Source organism: Chelonia mydas, chromosome 2, assembly GCF_015237465.2.
Source record: "Chelonia mydas isolate rCheMyd1 chromosome 2, rCheMyd1.pri.v2, whole genome shotgun sequence".
Lineage (NCBI taxonomy): Eukaryota > Metazoa > Chordata > Testudines > Cheloniidae > Chelonia > Chelonia mydas.
In genome coordinates, this window is record NC_057850.1 from 72,106,978 (window position 1) to 72,127,156 (window position 20,179).

General features: G+C 40.4%; 2 protein-coding genes across 10 annotated transcripts in view; one reads left to right on the top strand and one right to left on the bottom strand.

Annotated features, from left to right (window-relative positions):
• Nucleotides 1–14,417, top strand: part of PRKDC (protein kinase, DNA-activated, catalytic subunit) — a 165,401-nt gene extending 150,984 nt beyond the window's left edge. For all 5 annotated transcript variants that reach the window (XM_037892647.2, XM_043539641.1, XM_037892649.2 and 2 more), the window contains 7 exons: nucleotides 240–332; nucleotides 5,852–5,941; nucleotides 6,784–6,855; nucleotides 6,942–7,143; nucleotides 7,684–7,872; nucleotides 10,556–10,695; nucleotides 12,495–14,417. In XM_037892647.2, coding sequence (XP_037748575.1) covers nucleotides 240–332; nucleotides 5,852–5,941; nucleotides 6,784–6,855; nucleotides 6,942–7,143; nucleotides 7,684–7,872; nucleotides 10,556–10,695; nucleotides 12,495–12,699 — 991 coding nt within the window. In that variant the 3' untranslated portion in view covers nucleotides 12,700–14,417. The remainder of the gene's footprint in view (nucleotides 1–239; nucleotides 333–5,851; nucleotides 5,942–6,783; nucleotides 6,856–6,941; nucleotides 7,144–7,683; nucleotides 7,873–10,555; nucleotides 10,696–12,494) is intronic.
• Nucleotides 13,020–20,179, bottom strand: part of SPIDR (scaffold protein involved in DNA repair) — a 340,350-nt gene continuing 333,190 nt past the window's right edge. For all 5 annotated transcript variants that reach the window (XM_043539648.1, XM_043539646.1, XM_043539647.1 and 2 more), the window contains 2 exons: nucleotides 18,996–19,048; nucleotides 13,020–13,802 (listed from right to left, as the gene is read on the bottom strand). In XM_043539648.1, coding sequence (XP_043395583.1) covers nucleotides 13,709–13,802; nucleotides 18,996–19,048 — 147 coding nt within the window. In that variant the 3' untranslated portion in view covers nucleotides 13,020–13,708. The remainder of the gene's footprint in view (nucleotides 13,803–18,995; nucleotides 19,049–20,179) is intronic.

Consider the following 20,179-nt stretch of genomic DNA (forward strand, 5'->3'; position numbering starts at 1 on the left):
TAGACCTCCCAGCACGTCCCAGCGTTGGTTAAATCCTATTATCCTGTTTTAAGGATAAGGAAACTGAGGCACAAGGAAATTTTAGGCTTGCCCAAGACCATGATCTTTACCAGAGTCAGGAACAAAACCTATAGCCTTGTGACCTGTCAAGTGGACGATGCTGCTTTCTGTTTATATTGCTCCTCTTCTTTAGTTAAACTCTGGGGTTTTGTTCCCACACATGATTTCTTTTGTTTCAGATTAGGGCTGATTGAGTGGTTGGAAAATACCTGTACCTTAAAGAATTTCCTTATGGAAAGCATGTCCGAAGAGGAAAAAGATTACTATCACAGGTGATGCTAGTTTTAACTGTCCACGTGAATAGAAATAACTATTTACTGGGCTCTTTCTGACATTCTGTTTGTCAGAACAGAACCTAGATTTAATGGTGTAAAATAAATAAATAAAAAAGTTATTTGTAAGCCAGAAGTCTCTTTAGTACTTCCTGACCCAAATTAGTAATTGGCAGCTATTTAATGAGTACCACTGAACCTGTCATCCATATCCTCCACCCAACTTGTGTAAACATGGAGTTTGTAATCATCTATGATATTACCATCACTATTTCCTTATCAACAGATTATGATTTTACAAGTGAAGGATTTTGATCTCTTGCTTTGAACAAGCAGGAAGTGAACTTAGGTCAGGAAGGAGAGAGAGCTACTTAGAAAACTGTGTGTTCAGCAATGAGTCAGTAATTGAGGATATTGCCTGTAACCACATGAAATACAAGTCTATCAGAGTTTAAAAAAAATGTTGCCTTTGCATGAAGAGTGGATTTTAGAAATACTAGTTTTCGGTCTCCTGGCTGTTGGTTTTCAAAGGAATGAATGTTTGTAGAATCAGATAAATTCTAATTTTTTCAATCTCGATTATCTTTGTGAGGCTTTAGAAATAACTTTCACCAACCTGCTTTGTTCTCATTACACAGTTTTGTTTAGATTTGTGTAAATATTGGCATGATTCATTTGCAAGCTCTCTTGTTTTTGAGCCAGGGTGTGGAATCAAGTCCAACACCAAGGCTCACATCCAGGTTGACACATCAGTTGCATTACTGGTTGTGTCCTTCAATTGAGACATTTAACTGTGCTCCTTTCTGCCTGTCTTCTGTTTGTACAAAACCAAGTTAACAATCATTTGGCACTTTTCCAATAGAAATAGAGAGCTGTGAAAAGATTCTTTCTCCATTTTCCAAGTGGGTGGTGGAGTAATCACTGAGCATGTGAGAACTACTGTATTTGCCTACAAAGTCTCTGCATTACCAGCACCTAGCTCATTGCTTTGCGATGGGCTTGTACCTTGAGTGAGAAAGGGGTCATGTAGATCCCATTCTGGGTGGTGGGAAAGTTGAGGAGGAGGGACCATGATGTGCAAAAAAAAAATTCTAATATGTAGGGTAAGTACATAGAAATGTATGTTTGTGTCTTTGTGAAAACTGTTTTATAATTTAAAACATAAACCTATTTTATTGTTGTAAATACAGTTTATTAATTATTTCCATACTTGGCTGAGGGAACAGCAGCATTCCCAAAGGAAATACTGATGAGAATTCCCACTGGCTAGACTTCAGTTTAAGGGAGAGGGAAAAAACCTAAAATAATTATACAAGGATTTGGAATTTCTTTGCTTTGCGTTCAGCAAAGCAGAGACACCAGGCAGCCTGGATACTAATCTTCTTCTTCTTCTACCCTTAGTCCCATCTGTATGTCAGCTCTTCGAGTCTGGCTTTTCCATTCCAGTTTGTCTTGAAACAGTTGGAAACTCCACAGCTAATCAAATCCTCTTGTATGACATCCATTCAACTACTTTTGGGTCTTCCAACCCTTCTCTTACCCTCGATTTCTAAATATAACACTGAGTTTCCTATATATTCTTCTGATCATCTTTTCACGCACCCAAACCATACAAGCTTGGATTTCCTCAGCTATTCTATAATTGGTACTACCTTCACACTTCCCCTACTTCATTCATTCCAAACATGGTCCATCCTTGCAACGTCAAGCATCCATCTTAACAGTTTCTTTTCTACTATATTCCAGATCTGCTCCTGTCTCTTCCTCAGTGCCCAGTGTTTGGAGCCATACAAAAGGGCAGTCCTAATTACCATCTTACAAATCTTAAGTTATTTTTCAATTTGATAGGCGTTTTCCTATTACAGATCATTCTGCTCACTTCTCTCCATTTAGTCCATCCCTTTCCAGTGTTGCTTGTAAGTTTGTCATTGAGTTTACCTTCATCCTGTACTATTGAATCTAAATACTTGAACTTCTGTACCTTTGGAAGTGGCCCCCCCCCCCCATACTTAGACTCATTGCCTTCCTGCAAATATACTTCAAATGTACAGGCCATATTTCTGCTGATTTTTTTTCATGCCATTTCTTTTAAGTACACACAATTCTATCTCTCTCAATCTTTTTTGCTCTCTCCCATGAACACTACATCATTTGCACAAAGCATGCACCAGGATGCCACTCTGAATGTTTTCATAGAATCATAGAATATCAGGGTTGGAAGGGACCCCAGAAGGTCATCTAGTCCAACCCCCTGCTCGAAGCAGGACCAATTCCCAGTTAAATCATCCCAGCCAGGGCTTTGTCAAGCCTGACCTTAAAAACCTCTAAGGAAGGAGATTCTACCACCTCCCTAGGTAACGCATTCCAGTGTTTCACCACCCTCTTAGTGAAAAAGTTTTTCCTAATATCCAATCTAAACCTCCCCCATTGCAACTTGAGACCATTACTCCTCGTTCTGTCATCTGCTACCATTGAGAACAGTCTAGAGCCATCCTCTTTGGAACCCCCTTTCAGGTAGTTGAAAGCAGCTATCAAATCCCCCCTCATTCTTCTCTTCTGCAGACTAAACAATCCCAGCTCCCTCAGCCTCTTCTCATAAGTCATGTGCTCTAGACCCCTAATCATTTTTGTTGCCCTTCGCTGGACTCTCTCCAATTTATCCACATCCTTCTTGTAGTGTGGGGCCCAAAACTGGACACAGTACTCCAGATGAGGCCTCACCAGTGTCGAATAGAGGGGAACGATCACGTCTCTCGATCTGCTCGCTATGCCCCTACTTATACATCCCAAAATGCCATTGGCCTTCTTGGCAACAAGGGCACACTGCTGACTCATATCCAGCTTCTCGTCCACTGTCACCCCTAGGTCCTTTTCCGCAGAACTAGTAGCTTCCGTGAGTTGCCGGAAGAAAGCCTCATCCACCTCATCCCCCTGGTCCGGTGGTCTATAGCAGACTCCCACCACGACATCACTCTTGTTGCACACACTTCTAAACTTAATCCAGAGACACTCAGGTTTTTCCCCAGTTTCGTACCGGAGCTCTGAGCAGTCATACTGCTCCCTTACATACAGTGCTACTCCCCCACCTTTTCTGCCCTGCCTGTCCTTCCTGAACAGTTTATAACCATCCATGACTGTACTCCAGTCATGTGAGTTATCCCACCAAGTCTCTGTTATTCCAATCACGTCATAGTTCCTTGACATCACCAGGACCTCCAGTTCTCCCTGCTTGTTTCCAAGGCTTTGTGCATTTGTATATAAGCACTTGAGATAACCTGTTGATCGCCCCTCATTCCCAGTATGAGGCAGGAGCCCTCATACTTTTCTGTAAGTCCATCAAGCACCAACATGAACAAAAAGGGGCTGAGCCTTGATGTATTCCAACTTTTACTAGAATCTGTTCAGTTTCTCCACAGGGCCTTTTAACTGGTAACAGCACCCTTGTACACATCCTGGACAAGTCTGATGTAGTCTTCGGGTATCCGTTTCAATCTCATACAGATCAGAGAGCTGACTTCTCTCAGAACATTGTCTTAAGCCTTCTCAAGATCGATGAATACCATCTGCAGAGTTTTTCTCTTTTCTCTATATTTTTCCACAGGCAGTCTTAATGCAAAAGTAGCATCCATTGTTGACTTGCCTGGCATGACTCCAGCCTGATAGTCACTGACCTTTACTTCTCTTCATAGTCTCTTATCCTAACTTTTCCCCATATCTTCATTGTGTGCATCATAAGTTTAACGCTGTCATAGTTGCCACAGTCTTTTATGTGTCTCTTTCTCTTAAATATTGGTACTAGTGTGCTCTTTCTCCAGGCATCAAGCAGCTTCAGTCCTCATGATGAAATTAAACAGTTGTGTCAATATGTTCATGTCTACTTGCCCCAGGGGCTTCCATACTTCTGCTGGTATGCGGTTGGGGCTGAGATCTTTCTTTTTCATGTTCCTCAATACTTCTGCAACTTCTTCTAGGACTGATGCCACCAGGCCCTGGGTTGGTTTTATATATGGCTTAGTTACTTTGGATTCTTTTCATTCATGAGCCTTGCAAAGTAATTTCTTCACTGTTCCTTAATCTGGTTCTCATTGATTAACGTATTTCCACTTCCATCTTTTAATGACTTTGAAATGAAGGAGGGTGAGAGAGAAATATATAGACTGGCAAAGACTCACGATAAGAGAACTAAAGACATTGTTGAGATCAGTCTGGATACTAATACTTTACTAGAAGATTCCATCTGAGAATAACAAAGACCCCCAAACCATTAATTAACCTCAGAATATCCTCTATATCCTAGGAAAAGAAGGGAGGTTGTGTACACATCACTTCACCCTCTACTAAAAAGCATTCAGACCTTTGGTGGAACACAGCTGTTTAACAGCGCCCAGCAACATTACACCTGATCTTACAGGAAGAAAAAAAAAGAAACTGCAGGAGCAATTTAAGCAGGCACAATGGAATTATGTGAACAGGAAATTGGCCAGGGCAGCGAAGGTAGCACTCTTCTCCCTGATGGAAAAATATGATGGGACCTGCATTAAGCTACGAGAGGTCAGGACCTCAGCTTTACATATTTTTTCCAAAGACAGAACCTTCAGCTGCACACAGTGCCTCTTAGGGGCCAGCGTGGGTAACAGGTTCAGTAACAGGGATAACTGTGCCTCATACCAACTTCCATCTGAGGGTCTCCAGGCTGTTAAAAACCATACATTAGGCATCTAAAGACCCTTATGATAATGGGAAGTATTAGTCTTAACCCCATTTTTTATAGATGGGGAGAAAACTGATGCACAGAAGTGACCTAACTTGCCCAAGGTCAGACAGGAAGCCCTAGGGTAGGCCTTTGACCACAGTCTTTTCTTCCTCCCAGTACTGAGAAAATGCCACCTACTGAACCACAGCACAATTTCCTACAGCAATTAAGCATTTATTTAAAGGTCTCTTATTCAGATATTGACTTGTCCTGACCCTCCTTACCTTGTTACTATCTATGAGAAGCTCAGAGCAGCACAGCTGCAGATCGTAGACAATTGTTTTAAGGATAGGAGGGCATGGACAATTTGAATCTTTCCACTATATGCTTTCTCTTTACTGTAGTGTAGATTCAGACACTGTATGCTCTCTGTTTAGAACAACCTGGCAAAATTCCCCTTGCTGCAGGTGAATTAAAATACCATTCAGGTTTTTCTTTATTATCAATTAGCATGGTAAAAAGTGGTCAAATAGATTTTTGCATGAGTTACTAAATTTTCAAGACCCTTCTTTTCAAGGCTGCTTTAGGATCAATTTATGCTCTCTCACTTCCTTCTCAAGGCCCTTGCTGTTCCTACAGAGAAAAACAGTTCAACAAAATGCACCAAGTCAGAGTCCTGTGGCTGGTGAAGGCCTGTCTCTAATATTTGTTTTGTATGAGCTTGATTGCAAAATATTTGCACTTCACTCTGGTTTACTGTATTTTGTTTTGCATTTTGTGCACACAAAAATGTAGATAAATCATCCATCCTTTTGTTTGTCCGCAGCCGAAAAGGACCTTGTATCATGTACAGTGACTGGCTGTCCAAGATGGCTGGGAAGGAGAAAGGCAGTGCACGCTATAAGACTATGTACAGGTAAGTCTCATAGTTACGTACTTTTCAGTTGGTAAGAAAACATCTACAAAATGTTTTTGGTAGAATTTGCTGAATCATCTAAACCAAAATGTTCCAGGGACCATGTTGATTTTGATGAAATTCTGCCAGAAACCAGGTAGGGTTCCAACAAAATCCTGCCTTGTGTCCTTACAGTGCAGCTGGGTGGAAAATGGTAACTTTGGTTCACCGAGAACTTCAAAATATTGGACTTTTGTTCCAAACTGGAGCTAAACCAATTTTTTAAAATCTCAAAATCCTCCACAAAATGAAATAGAGTATTCTCTGGCCTGCTCTAATACTGATCCTTGTAGGCAATGAAAGTTAGGTTCTGAGTTACTGATTATGAACGGTTGAAATTGGCATGCTCCTTGAATCATTCCCTGCATCTCTTGCTTTTTAATGGATATTTTTGATCTGTTCTGTGTGTGCTTGCTGAGGGATTTAAATTGCAGAGACACTAATGAGACCTACAGAGGGGATTGTCCAATTGTATTTTTAAGTTTCTGATTGTATTTCTGCATTAACATTGAAGCTTATCCCATTTATTTTATTTTCTCCCTGATTTCCACTGTATTGAATTGATACATTAAGAGATTTCACTCTGGGAATGGCTGCCTGGAAAATAGGTATTTTCTGTCTTCCTAGGAACAAACAACGTTTTTTCATCTTTTCTCCTCTGAATTTGAGGAAACACTCTTTGTGATTGGTACAGAGTTAAAGAAAATGTTAGTGCTTTGATGTAAGAACCCAGATTTTCTTAAGTGTTATATCTTTTCATTGTATAGTTTCAGTAACTAGTGCATTCTGTTGTTGACTTGCAGTAGAGCTAATCGTACAGAAACAGTCCTGTCTTTCAGAAACAGGGAAACCAGTGTTCCAGGAGACCTTTTAAGGTGAGTACACTGTCATTTACTGTGTGTTGTTTACAAAAGCTATATTAATGTTTGTTTCACAGTATCTGACTTCTGTTTTTGTTAAGGAGAGCATTTGTTAAGATGAGTACAGCTCCTGAGGCCTTTCTATCTCTGCGATCCCATTTTGCCAGCTCTCATGCACTGATGTGCATCAGCCATTGGATTCTTGGTATTGGAGACAGACATCTGTCCAACTTCATGATTAATATGGAGACAGGTGGCATGGTGGGAATAGACTTTGGACATGCATTTGGTTCAGCGACGCAGGTATTTTTCCTCTAATCCTTTTCTGTTGACTACTCTATTGGGTGTCTTGGGGGCTGGCAGTATCTTAAGTGGATGGTGGTCAATCAATTACTTTATATTTTGTATTGAATTTAATTTAAAAGTATTTTATTTCTGCTGTATTTGATGATTACACTCATACTTGACACCATAAATTAAGCAAATGATTCTAGTTAACACTAGAACAGAATCTTTTCCCGAATAACTTGTCTGATGCTAACAGGTTGATAAATTCTACAGTTCTATGCGGAGAGCAAAGTATTTTTTTAATATGGGTATCAGTATTTGATGCTTTTTGAAAATGAGAAGGCCTTGCTCATCCATGCTTTCAAACAGTAGTTATTGACAGATATTCATAGCCATAACTTTTACGTAAGAGCAATCTGGTTTCAGTGGGCTCCAAGTTATTTTCAGTTCAGTAGCCAGCAATGTTTTAAGGTTCACACAAAAGACTTCTTTGTAATCCTTCAGTTTTAAGGTTTCTTAATTCATGGGTTTCACTTTTTCTTTGTTCTTGTGTAGTTTCTACAAGTGCCAGAGTTGATGCCTTTTCGTCTAACTCGCCAGTTCACTAATCTGATGTTGCCAATGAAAGAATCAGGTCTCATTTATAGTGTGATGGTACATTCCTTAAGAGCCTACCGCACAGACCCAGACCTCCTGATCAGCACTATGGATGTGTTTGTAAAAGAACCTTCCTTAGACTGGCAGGTAGATTTTTTTTTTATTTTTTTTTTTTTGTTCTTTCCTTTTTGCCTTTCTATTCATGTACAAAGCCTAAAGTTGATTAGTTTTGTCTTTGTTTGATCATTTTTCATGATAGAACAAGGAAGTCTTTCCTAATAGTCAGCTTACATTTCCCTTGTGTCTTTATCAGCAGCTTTATTGAGCTAGGGAATAATCTTTCAGAGGTACTGGCCAAGTTCTTGCAACATGTAAAATAAGACACTGATCTCTTATAGGGGTGAGAGATGGACTGGATAGAGTGATAGCTTTTATCCATTTCTAATTTGTGTTGTTTAGTTTAATTTCTGTATTGAATGAGTGATCTTGAGATCTTCAAATCTTTATGGTGATTCATGCTATCACCCTATGTAGTATAAATACAGTATTTTCAATTTGTCAAACAGAGCAACTCTTAGTTTCATTTACAACATGCATTTCATACAATGTGCTGTTTATGAAAATACTTCAGAAACCAGTTACTGAATTATAAGTTTGAGTATAAATATTTTCAGACTACCTATAACCGTATAGAATTTGCTAAATGGATGTAATTATGTGCAATAAATTATTCCTTAGTTTTAGAGGCAGCAAAATTTTGAGATTTCACTCAAGCAGGTCAAAGTAGAGCTTAAGAAGATGTCTTTTCCTATGTTCAGGTTAGCGTTGTTCATCCACTATACTGAATCTGCAGAAATACAAATGTTTGTCATATTTTCAGTTGCAAAGTAACTTAAGTCACAGACAGAAGTAAATTTCCTCTAAATATCCTGCCCTCCACTTTCTTTGCAATACAGGTTATTTGCTGACTTGTTCCTGAGGATGTGGGTGGCTGTGAGAATGTAGGAGAGGTTTAGGAGTATGGTTATCTGTCTAAAAAGAAAGGGAGTACTTGTGGCACCTTAGAGACTAACCAATTTATTTGAGCATAAGCTTTCGTGAGCTACAGCTCACTTCATCGGATGCATACTGTGGAAAGTGTAGAAGATCTTTTTATATACACACAAAGCATGAAAAAATACCTCCTCCCACCCCACCCTCCTGCTGGTAATAGCTTATCTAAAGTGATCACTCTCCTTACAATGTGTATGATAATCAAGGTGGGCCATTTCCAGCACAAATCCAGGTTTTCTCACCCCCCCCCCCCCACACACACACACACAACCAAGAGATAGAGATCTTGTAGGTGTTTGTCTCTGTCTCAGGGATTGGAGCAAATGCGGTTGTATCGTAGAGCTTGAGGAATTCCACTATGATTTCAACAATTTCCATCCCACCATCAACCTCAGCCTGGTCCAGTCCACACAAGAGATCCACTTCCTGGACACTACAGTGCTAATAAATGATGGTCACATAAACACCACCCTATACTGGAAACCTTCTGACCGCTATTCCTACCTACATGCCTCCAGCTTTCACCCTGACCACACCACACGATCCATTGTCTACAGCCAAGCTCTGCGATACAACCGCATTTGCTCCAACCCCTCAGACAGAGACAAACACCTACAAGATCTCTACCAAGCATTCTTACAACTACAATACCCACCTGCGGAAGTGAAGAAACAGATTGATAGAGCCAGAAGAGTTCCCAGAAGTCACCTACTACAGGACAGGCCTAACAAAGAAAATAACAGAACGCCACTAGCCGTCACCTTCAGCCCCCAACTAAAACCCCTCCAACGCATTATTAGGGATCTACAGCCTATCCTGAAGGATGACCCAACACTCTCTCAAATCTTGGGAGACAGGCCAATCCTTGCCTACAGACAGCCCCCCAACCTGAAGCAAATACTCACCAGCAACCACATACCACACAACAGAACCACTAACCCAGGAACCTATCCTTGCAACAAAGCCCGTTGCCAACTGTGCCCACATATCTATTCAGGGGACACCATCACAGGGCCTAATAACATCAGCCACACTATCAGAGGCTCGTTCACCTGCACATCCACCAATGTGATATATGCCATCATGTGCCAGCAATGCCCCTCTGCCATGTACATTGGTCAAACTGGACAGTCTCTACGTAAAAGAATAAATGGACACAAATCAGACGTCAAGAATTATAACATTCATAAACCAGTCGGAGAACACTTCAATCTCTCTGGTCACTCGATCTCAGACCTAAAGGTCGCAATATTAAAACAAAAAAACTTCAAATCCAGACTCCAGCGAGAAACTGTTGAATTGGAATTCATTTGCAAATTGGATACAATTAACTTAGGCTTAAATAGAGACTGGGAGTGGCTAAGTCATTATGCAAGGTAACCTATTTCCCCTTGTTTTTTTCCTACCCCCCTCCCCCCCGACCTTCCTGTTAAACCCTGGATTTGTGCTGGAAATGACCCACCTTGATTATCATACACATTGTAAGGAGAGTGATCACTTTAGATAAGCTATTACCAGCAGGAGGGTGGGGTGGGAGGAGGTATTTTTTCATGCTTTGTGTGTATATAAAAAGATCTTCTACACTTTCCACAGTATGCATCCGATGAAGTGAGCTGTAGCTCACGAAAGCTTATGCTCAAATAAATTGGTTAGTCTCTAAGGTGCCACAAGTACTCCTTTTCTTTTTGCGAATACAGACTAACATGGCTGTTACTCTGAAACCTGTCGTTATCTGTCTAATTTATGATAAATGAAGAAAAATATTTTCTCTCATTAGAATTTTGAATTGAAGCAGTTGAAAAAAGGCGGCACGTGGTCTAAGGAAGTAAACACAGCTGAAATAAACTGGTATCCCTTGCAGAAAGTGAACTATGCCAGAAGAAAGCTGGCAGGTTCCAATCCAGCAGTACTCACCTGGTAAGACAGTCTCTCCCTTGGATTTCCAAGTCCTTTAATAAGAACCTTTGCAGCTGAAAGAGTCAGGGACTTGTTACCTTCAGACTTAATGGGAGAAAAGGAAGACAAGGGGGCAATTTAATCATTTTGCTTCTTGGCAGAGTGAATTGTTTTGGTGTACAAAAGCTGTCTGAATCATCTTACCAGCCAAACTACCCCGTATCTATCTCCTGAGTGTCCTTGTTCCAGCTCAGTTTTCCTTTCTACTCCTGAGCATTTATTTTTCTTGGCAGCATGTGTGGCCACACCATGTAAGCCTAGTTATTTCCCACCCCACACAAGCTGTTGCGCTTCATAAAGCTTTGCGGGTAAAGGTGGAATTTGAATGGACTCTTTACAAAAAAAAACAGTAGTCTAGCAGGAATGTTGAGGCAACTGTAAGGGAGGCATACAAGTAAATTAACTAGTTTAAATTGCCTAGGAATGTGATGGGCTACTGAGATTTAATCAGCTCAGTCAAGATTGGCTCAAGCTAGAAATCACAATATTTTAGTCTTTAAAATTCAATTAACCCCTTCCGTTTAAATTCATTTTGGGTTGGTGCAATGAATGAAAAGCTTGTTTAAAATTATACAAATACTTTAAAAATGGCTGAATAGGAAGGTGCAATTGGTATCATTCAGGAGAGCTGTGACAGCAACAGGTTTGATTGCCTTTAGGTTGCTGAGTGTGACAGAATGAGTGAGCTGTTTTCTGCTCTGGCCTCCATAGGTGAGGCCGACTTTGCAGAAAGCAACTGGCTGCCTTTTTTCAGATGAGCACTTGGCAGGTGAGGGAGGGGAGAAACAGTACAATACAAGTAACAGTTTGATTGAGAGGCTTATAGAAATGCTGTATATGTCTATATTGTATCTGGGAACGAGCCTCCCAGACTGGGCCCCCAGACTTGTGGCTTGCTAAAGTAGCTATGCAGATAGTGCTTTAACGGTGCGGCTCAGAAGCCGGGGCAGGGGTGGTTTTCAGAGCCCAAGCTGCTATGTCAAAGCACTGTCTACACAGCTACTTTTAGCACATGAGTGCAAGCCCCATTAACACAATTCTGTGGACTCAGTCTGGGAATCTCACTCCCAGATGCAGTGTCGACATACCCTGTGAGATTTTCAAAGACTTGAGCTCAAGCTGAAGATGTTCATGGTAAATGCTCACAGATGAGGGAAGAACCTGAGATCACTCATTTAAGGACCTGATCTTGACTTGCTTAGCACTCTAAACACCTATTGAGTCAAGAACGCTCACTGTGACAGGTTCGGTCACAGAGACCCCCTTGGGACTGTCACCTGATGTGCAGGCCGACGCCTTTGTTTACATGTTAGTTTGAACCGTTTCCCAGGAAAGCTCAGATGTGGATTGGTGTCTCCTAAAGTCCATTGTCAGTTAAGTGTTCCTTGATAGGACTATTCTCAGCAAGTGCCCATTCTCAGAAAGCTGACCAAATATTTCACTGAGGCTACTTAGAATCAAACACATTGAGATACAAGTACATAGCCAATATTCATAACTTCAAATACAAAAATGATACACACATACAGGCAGCATAATCATGACCAGCAAATTACAACCTTTCTATAGACACCTTACCTTGACCTCCTTTGTACAAGATTTAGTCCAACTATAGGATCTTGGTTGCAACAATGATCTATACGTCACAGTTCACGTCAATAACGGCACACTCACTACCTCATAGGATTAGGCCTTAAAGCTCTCATTTAAAAATAAAAAAACCAAGGTCTGGATTTTCAGAGTTTTCTTTTTTTTTTCAGTGATGAATTACGACTGGGCCATGAGAAATCACCTGCCTACAAGGAATATGTAGCTGTAGCTCAGGGAAGCAGAGATCACAACATCCGAGCCAAAGAACCAGAGGATGGGCTTTTGGAAGAAATCCAAGTGAAATGCCTTATAGATCAAGCAACAGACCCCAATCTCCTTGGCAGAGTTTGGGAAGGATGGGAGCCCTGGATGTGAAAGAAAGGATATAAGGAAATAATCAAATGGAGTGTTCTCTAAGCCAAACCACTACTGTCAAGTTACTGTGTGGTGGGGGAGGAGCATGGATAGAAAAACAATTAATTTGTGTTTTCCACAGTGGTAAGTCTGAACTGATTAAGGGTTGTGATACTGTGGTAGAACTTACTCAAAGATGACAATTATGAACCAATGTCTCTGTACTAGGAACCTGAAAGGAATATGGTAATTGTGCTGAAGGCTAAGGCCCATGATATTAAGCTATTGTATTTAACAGAAGAAACCACAAACAAAATAACCACACAAGCTTTGAATAGATGTTTACATGCTGTATTGTTTAATCCACACAATGGGTGATTAGATAAGTCAACACATACAGCCTACTGAATGATACACATAGAAAACTCTCATTTTTAAAAGTAGCAATCAGTTGCTATAATACCAGTTACGACTACAAAACAGCCTGTTTTAACAGTTATAGGAGATGTTTAGTAAGTTGTGACTGTATATTATAAAGATGTTTAATGCAAAACAATAAAACTGCAAAGTTTTCATGTTTTAAGAATCCTATTTAACAAAAGTGTTGAATCCATACCTGAAAGCAGGCATTGCTGGCGTCTCCACCGTTTTCTGCTGTGAATGAGCTGGACAATGGAGTCTATTGTTTTCCAGTACTTGCTTATGAGGAGATTTAAGGCGGGAAAGTCTGACTTTAGTCACACCAAGAGCACGAGGCTCTATTGTAAAGCAGTTTTTTAGAGGTAACTTCTGTGCCAAACAAAATGCAGCAGGTATTATATGGGGGTGAATTACTGTCTTTCAAAATATTATGACTAGTTATTAACATGAATTCATTTAAGAAGACATTTCCCATTGACATTTTAATAATGCGTGATTATCATGGAGCAGTGAACAAGTATAAAATAACTTTAAAAAATGAAAAGCAAGCACCTTTGACTTCTCTGCAGCTGTAGGCTCTTCTTTGCAACTGTTATTAGTCATTTCAGCCCTACTCAGGGCTGCTTCTACACTGACTTCCTTTCCCTGGCATCAGTTTCAACTTGAAAGCAGACGGACCATCATTCTCTCTGCTGGATAAGAACCTATAAGACAAATACGAGCTGGTAAATGTATAAAATGAAGCTAATGAGCATAAAGGGGATTGTTCAGAGGTGGAAACTGAGTGGCACAAAAAAGCAACAATTAAAATTTCTGGGAGGTTTTTTTCCCCCATCTAAAAATGTTTGACATTTTAACACTCTTTCTAGACCATAAACGCTAAGAGTTTTGCTTTGTTCACTTTGACTCAGTTCTAGCACTGTAAATCAGTATCTCCGAATTCTTGGTCAACAGCATTTTGAATGAATACAACCAAGTCTGGGGCCATACTTGATCTTTATTGGGAAAACCATTGGCACAAAAACTCCTGGGTGCTGTACAGGAGGTTTGTCTATTAAAAAATAAAAACATAAGCTGTAGAATAAGTAATAGCTCATTTCTAAATTAGTAGTTTTAGGACACTTACTCACTAAAGAAGCTAAACTGCTCTTTTCCACTCTTAAATTGCAGGGCACTATATATGCAAAGTTGTTTTTTTTGTCCGCTGCAACATGTGCAATGTAGTAATGTGCTTTATATACTCACCTTTTTATGATTCTTCTGAATGCATTTTGCTCATTTTTATCTTTGATATTAATAAAGGAGACAACATGACTTAAGGCTGTCTGTGTGGAAGAACTGTGTGTCTCGCCAAGGCCACCTTATGCTAAAGTCATAAAGCACAGTTGTCATAACCATACAGCTAAAGGTAGCCTGTAAGGGGTTAAGAAGCTCAAATAACCTGGTTGGCACCTGACCAAAAGGACCAATGGGGAAAGAAGATACTTTCAAATCTTGGGGGGAGGGTTGCTGTATGTGAAAGCCAAGAAGCATCAGGTCAGAAAACTCCTCCTAAAATCATCCAAAAATAAGTCTCAAATTGCAAAAAGAGTAAGTAAATAAGGCAAGGTGCATTCGATTTATCTTTTGTTTTTAGCTTGTGAATTTTCCCTGTGCTAAGAGGGAGGTTTATCCCTGTTTTTTGTAACTTTAAAGTTTTGCCTAGAGGGGAATCCTCTGTGTTTTGAATCTGATTACCCTGTAAAGTTACCTTCCATCCTGATTTTACAGAGGTGCTTCCTTTCCTTTTTTTTTCTTATAAAGTTCTGTTTTTTAAGAACCTGGATTACCTGTTTGGTAGGTAGATTATTCTCAAGCCTCCCCAGGAAAGCGGGTGAAGGGCCTTGAGGGGATATTTTAGGGAACAGGAACTCCAAGTGGTCCTTTTCTTGAATCTTTGTCTAACTCACTTGATGGTGGCAGCAGTACACATCCAAGGACAAGGAAGGATTTGTGCCTTGGGGAAGTTTTTAATCTAAGCTGGTAGAAATAAGCTCAGGGGGTCTTTCATGCAGGTCCCCACATCTGTACCCTAGAGTTCAGAGTGGGGAGGGAATCCTGACAACAGTAAAGAATCATAGAATATCAGGGTTGGAAGGGACTTCAGGAGGTCACCTAGTCCAATCCCCTGCTCAAAGCAGGACCAATCCCCAACTAAATCATCCCAGCCAGGGCTTTGTCAAGCCTGACCTTAAAAACCTCAAAGGAAGGAGATTCCACCGCCTCCCCAGGTAACCCATTCCAGTGCTTCACCACCCTCTTGGTGAAAATGTTTTTCCGAATATCCAACCTAAACCTCTCCCACTGCAACTTGAGACCATTACTCCTTGTTCTGTCATCTGTACCACTGAGAACTGTCTAGATCCATCCTCTTTGGAACTCCCTTTCAGGTAGTTTGAAAGCAGCTATCAAATCCCCCCTCATTCTTCTCTTCCGCAGACTAAACAATCCCAGTTCCCTCAGCCTCTCCTCAGAAGTCGTGTGTTCAGTCCCCTAATCATTTTTGTTGCCTTCCGCTGGACATTTCCCAATTTTTCCACATCCTTCTTGTAGTGTGGGGCCCAAAACTGGACACAGTACTCCAGATGAGGCCTCACCATTGTCGAGTAGAGGAGAACGATCACGTCCCTCCATCTGCTGGCAATGCCCCTACTTATACAGCCCAAAATGCCGTTAGCCTTCTTGGCAACAAGGGCACACTGTTGACTCATACCCAGCTTCTCATCCACTGTAACCTCTAGGTCCTTTTCTGCAGAACTGTTGCCTAGCCATTCGGTCCCTAGTCTGTAGCGGTGCATGGGATTCTTCCGTCCTAAGTGCAGGACTCTGCACTTGTCCTTGTTGAACCTCATCAGATTTCTTTTGGCCCAATCCTCTAATTTGTCTAGGTCCCTCTGTATCCTCTCCCTACCCTCCAGCGTTTCTACCTCTCCTCCCAGTTTAGTGTCATCTGAAAACTTGCTGAGGGTAAATCCACACCATCCTCCAGATCATTAATGAAGATATTGAACAAAACCGGCCCCAGGACCGACCTTTGGGGCACTCCGCTTGATACTGGCTGCCAACTAGACATGGAGCCATTGGTCACTACCCGTTGAGCCTGACAATCTAGCCAGCCTTCTATCCACCTTATAATCCAAGAGTCACATGACTTCTGAACTGAACTCAGCTTTTCAAGTGGCTGACTCCAAGGAGGTGTTAAGTTGGCCTTTTTGCACATTCCTCTTATACTTGCTGAGTACTTTGACCTGTAAAATAGATAGTGTAGGCTTACAGTTTAACCAGGGTTTTTCATATAGGAGTTTTGAAGCTTTCACAAGGAATTTGCAGTTTTCTGACTAGGCACTGCAATTTTTATTTTTATTTTTTTTGAAAATTGGACACTTAAGTTGCCCCAGCATTCTCAGAAGGGGTTGGTATAAAGGATTCTGTAATGGGACTTTTGAAGTGAGAGCCAACACCCAATGCCATTGTCCCAGCCAGTCACACTTTTTCAAGGGAAAGGGAGTTGTGATGAATGTGGACTGCTAGTGGATCAGGGGAGGGAAAAATAGACCACCAAAAAGATACACTACTCAGAACTGGTATGTATAAGAGCTTGAGAGTTACCAATGGAAGCCTTTGATGTAGCCCAGCTGCTGAAACACTCACTAATTGTCCAAGGGCACCAATTTATCATGTGCTTTGTACCTCGATGATTATTTTTAGATATAAAAGTGATGTCTGATTTATAAGCAACAGACCACTCAGTCCTATGAGTGATGTGATACTGATACTACTCTATCTCACTATGACAGCCACTTCCTCCATGCAGGAATTAACCCATCCAAGCTGAAGGTTTTAATAAGGTTATTTATATTTTCACTGGCACCACCGCCAGGCCATTGACTTTACTAAGTTATCCAGTCAGGAGTACACCTCTGAGACTTCACTATCTAGTTGTAAAGGTCTGTTAAACCAACCCCATCATTTAATCCTTTCAACTGTTGTGCTGTACTGAGTTGCAGCTCTATATCTAAATACATACTTGTCAAAAACAAAGACTAAATGCCAGAGCAGGGGCTAACAGACAAATAACATGGAGCAACAGACAAGGTATGGGAAGGTGCGGACACAATGACAACCTCAAAAAGGAAGGTTTTTTTCGTAGAGTTTTCAGAAGAAGGCAAAGAGAACCTATTTGGCACACAGGAAGTTGGAGACCGTTTCAACTGGCTTAAAAGAAGGTGATAAATAGAATAATTAGCCACAAAGTTGGGGTTAACAAAAATATTACTTATTCTTACATTGAACTGGTTAAAACAAGCAGATACACTAGATTAACTAAAGAAAAATACGTTAATTGAATGCAGGAAATTATACAAACAATAGGAATAAAAAAATACAAATTCTGCTGAATAACTACTAAAAATAAACTATTTAGAATATGTAAATACTTCTGATCACACATTCTTTGGAGGGAAAAAATACCCCATCAATCATCTTTCAGCATTGCTCTGCTGGTTTGCAATTTGGGATACTGTTCCATCCCCTTAATAATAATAAAAAAAAAAAAAAAAAAAAGACACCATTGTCCATGACCAACTCCAGCATCCTTTCCTAGAGATTACTGATGAAGTTCATGTTCTTCTCACACATCAGCACTACCTTTCCCCCTCCTAACTTAAGCTATGTCTATACTACAGATGTTACAGCAACAGAAGGGTTTTTTCTGTCACTTTATTTAATCTATCCCTCCAAGATGTGATAGCTAGGTTGATGGAAGAATTCTTTAGTTGACCTCGCTTAGGTCAAATTAACTATGGCTCTCAAGGGTGTGAATTTTTTCACACACTCCAACTGACGTAGCTAGGTACACCTCAGATTTACATGTAGACCAGGCCCTAGATATGAGTTTTAGGTGTTTGCACCTTGCTTTCCTCATATATATCCCAAGGAACCTGCAAGGTGTTCCAGAGCAGAGTTTGTTTGGTTACTGTGTCTGTTATAGGGTGAAGGCCCCTTCAGCAACTGGTCTGCCCTCATGCTGAAGGGTTTGGTTAGAAGCTCCACACAATTAGATAAAGCAGCTTTATTGAAGGAATGATATTCTTTGAGAACCCTGTCCACAAACTTACTTTATGCATAATCTTGAATATGCTAAGGATTGTTACCCAAATATAATTGCTCTAAAACTTATTCAACGTTGTAGTCGCTGACCTATGACCAAGGGTGTGGGACTATCGTCTGAGTCAGTCCATTGCTACTAATATGACTGGCTATGAAAAGATGTAGATATGAAATGTATACAGAAACTTTGACACTTTTTAAAAAGCAACTAAGCAAAAATACAATGACCATCTAGCCTGGGGGGTGGGGTGGGGTGTCAGTAACAGCAGACCTCAGAGGCATTTTAGTGTATTACATAAATGTTGTTTATCTGTTCTACTGTCAATAGAAAGATATGGTGTCTGGAAATACAAATATTTCATTTTACAGCAACATTTTAACTCCTGTTTCCATTTTACTTAAATATTCTTCCTATTGCAAGGTGCTGCTTTTCCTAGGACTTACTACCTTGCTTTCAAGCAGATGGCATAGCTATTTTGCATTCATCAAATAATGTTAAGATTTCAATCACATGAAATACAGAAGGCATTTTCCCATTTGCTCTAAGCCTGATATTCTGCTCCTTCCTATTGGCATCAATGGTAAAACTGACTTCAAAAGGAACAGATCAGATTCACAATGTCTAGGTCTGATATTTCATTAGACAAAAGCAGAGTTCTCTTCCTGCTGCGACACCAGTATCATCTTAAGACCGAAAAGTGGCATCCTAAAATCCAATGTTAAAATCCAATCAATATTAAATAAAATACCTTTTCCTGGCACGGTTCCATTCCACCAGGGTCACTTCATGACTAATTCCGCTCTGGGGAAGAGAACATACTTTAGCTAGCTGATTAGCAACACAGTTAAGTACAGGCAATTATGGATGCGCTTTCTATGGAACAATGTGGTTTCTAAGATAATTTGTCATGTGCCAGAAACACTACCCGTAAAGCAGTTCCTTCCAGCTGATCTATGGACCATCCCATAAAGAATGTGTGAGGGAGGAAAAACTAGTAGAAAACTTGTGAACTAAGCTTGATCCCAGAGAGATAAAGTGCCTTCCCCTATGTTCTATACATGCTGCTATGTAAACTAATGACCTTTTAGTGCATCTGCAGGGAAGAGTACAGTAACACCTTTACAAGTACAAGTAACACCTTTTAGCTGACTTTCAGGCTGCTAGGCCAAAGTTTGTAGGGCATGTAGTCACAATATAAACAGATGCCATAGTGCTAACTAGGATGGAAAAACAAAACAAAAAACCACCCACAAAATTGGCGCGTAGCACATTTATGTAGGTGAGAAAAGTCTTCTATAGAAATGTATTCTGTCTGGCATGGAGAAATACAGCATGCACGTGTCACTACTGCATCTACAGACAACAGACAAAAGTGGCAGCACCCTCCCATATTCTTATGTCAAGAAACAAAACACTGGCCTACTACATGTTCTCAAATTAAGTGTAGCGCCACCTCTATTGTAACAGAAATTGCCAACACAGGTCAGAGATTGGGCCTAAATAATTTAACATTGTTATAGTTGGATGGAAAGGACTCCTCACAATGCCAAAGATTCTTTCTTTCTTTGATAGGAACTCGCTTCCCTCTGTGCATCAGCACCATCATGAAAGGCAGCATTGCCCTGAGAATAGGTTTTGCCAACCAAGCCTTGGCAGAGCCAAAAAATGCTGCACTGAACAAAAGCTGTATCCGTTTCAAGATTAACACCCTGTCAGCTAAAATAACTTCTAATTTATACATTTTTTGAAACAGGCTGAGAGGATTTTCAAAGGTCAGTAGAAATGGAATATGGCATCACAGATTATGCCAGGGAACGTGAGTTTTAAATAATAAGCAAGTTAAATTTTGTATCAATAGCTACTAGGCACAGGCTGAGACTATTTAATTTTTGCTAGAGATATACTTTGATATATATATATATATATCGCTCC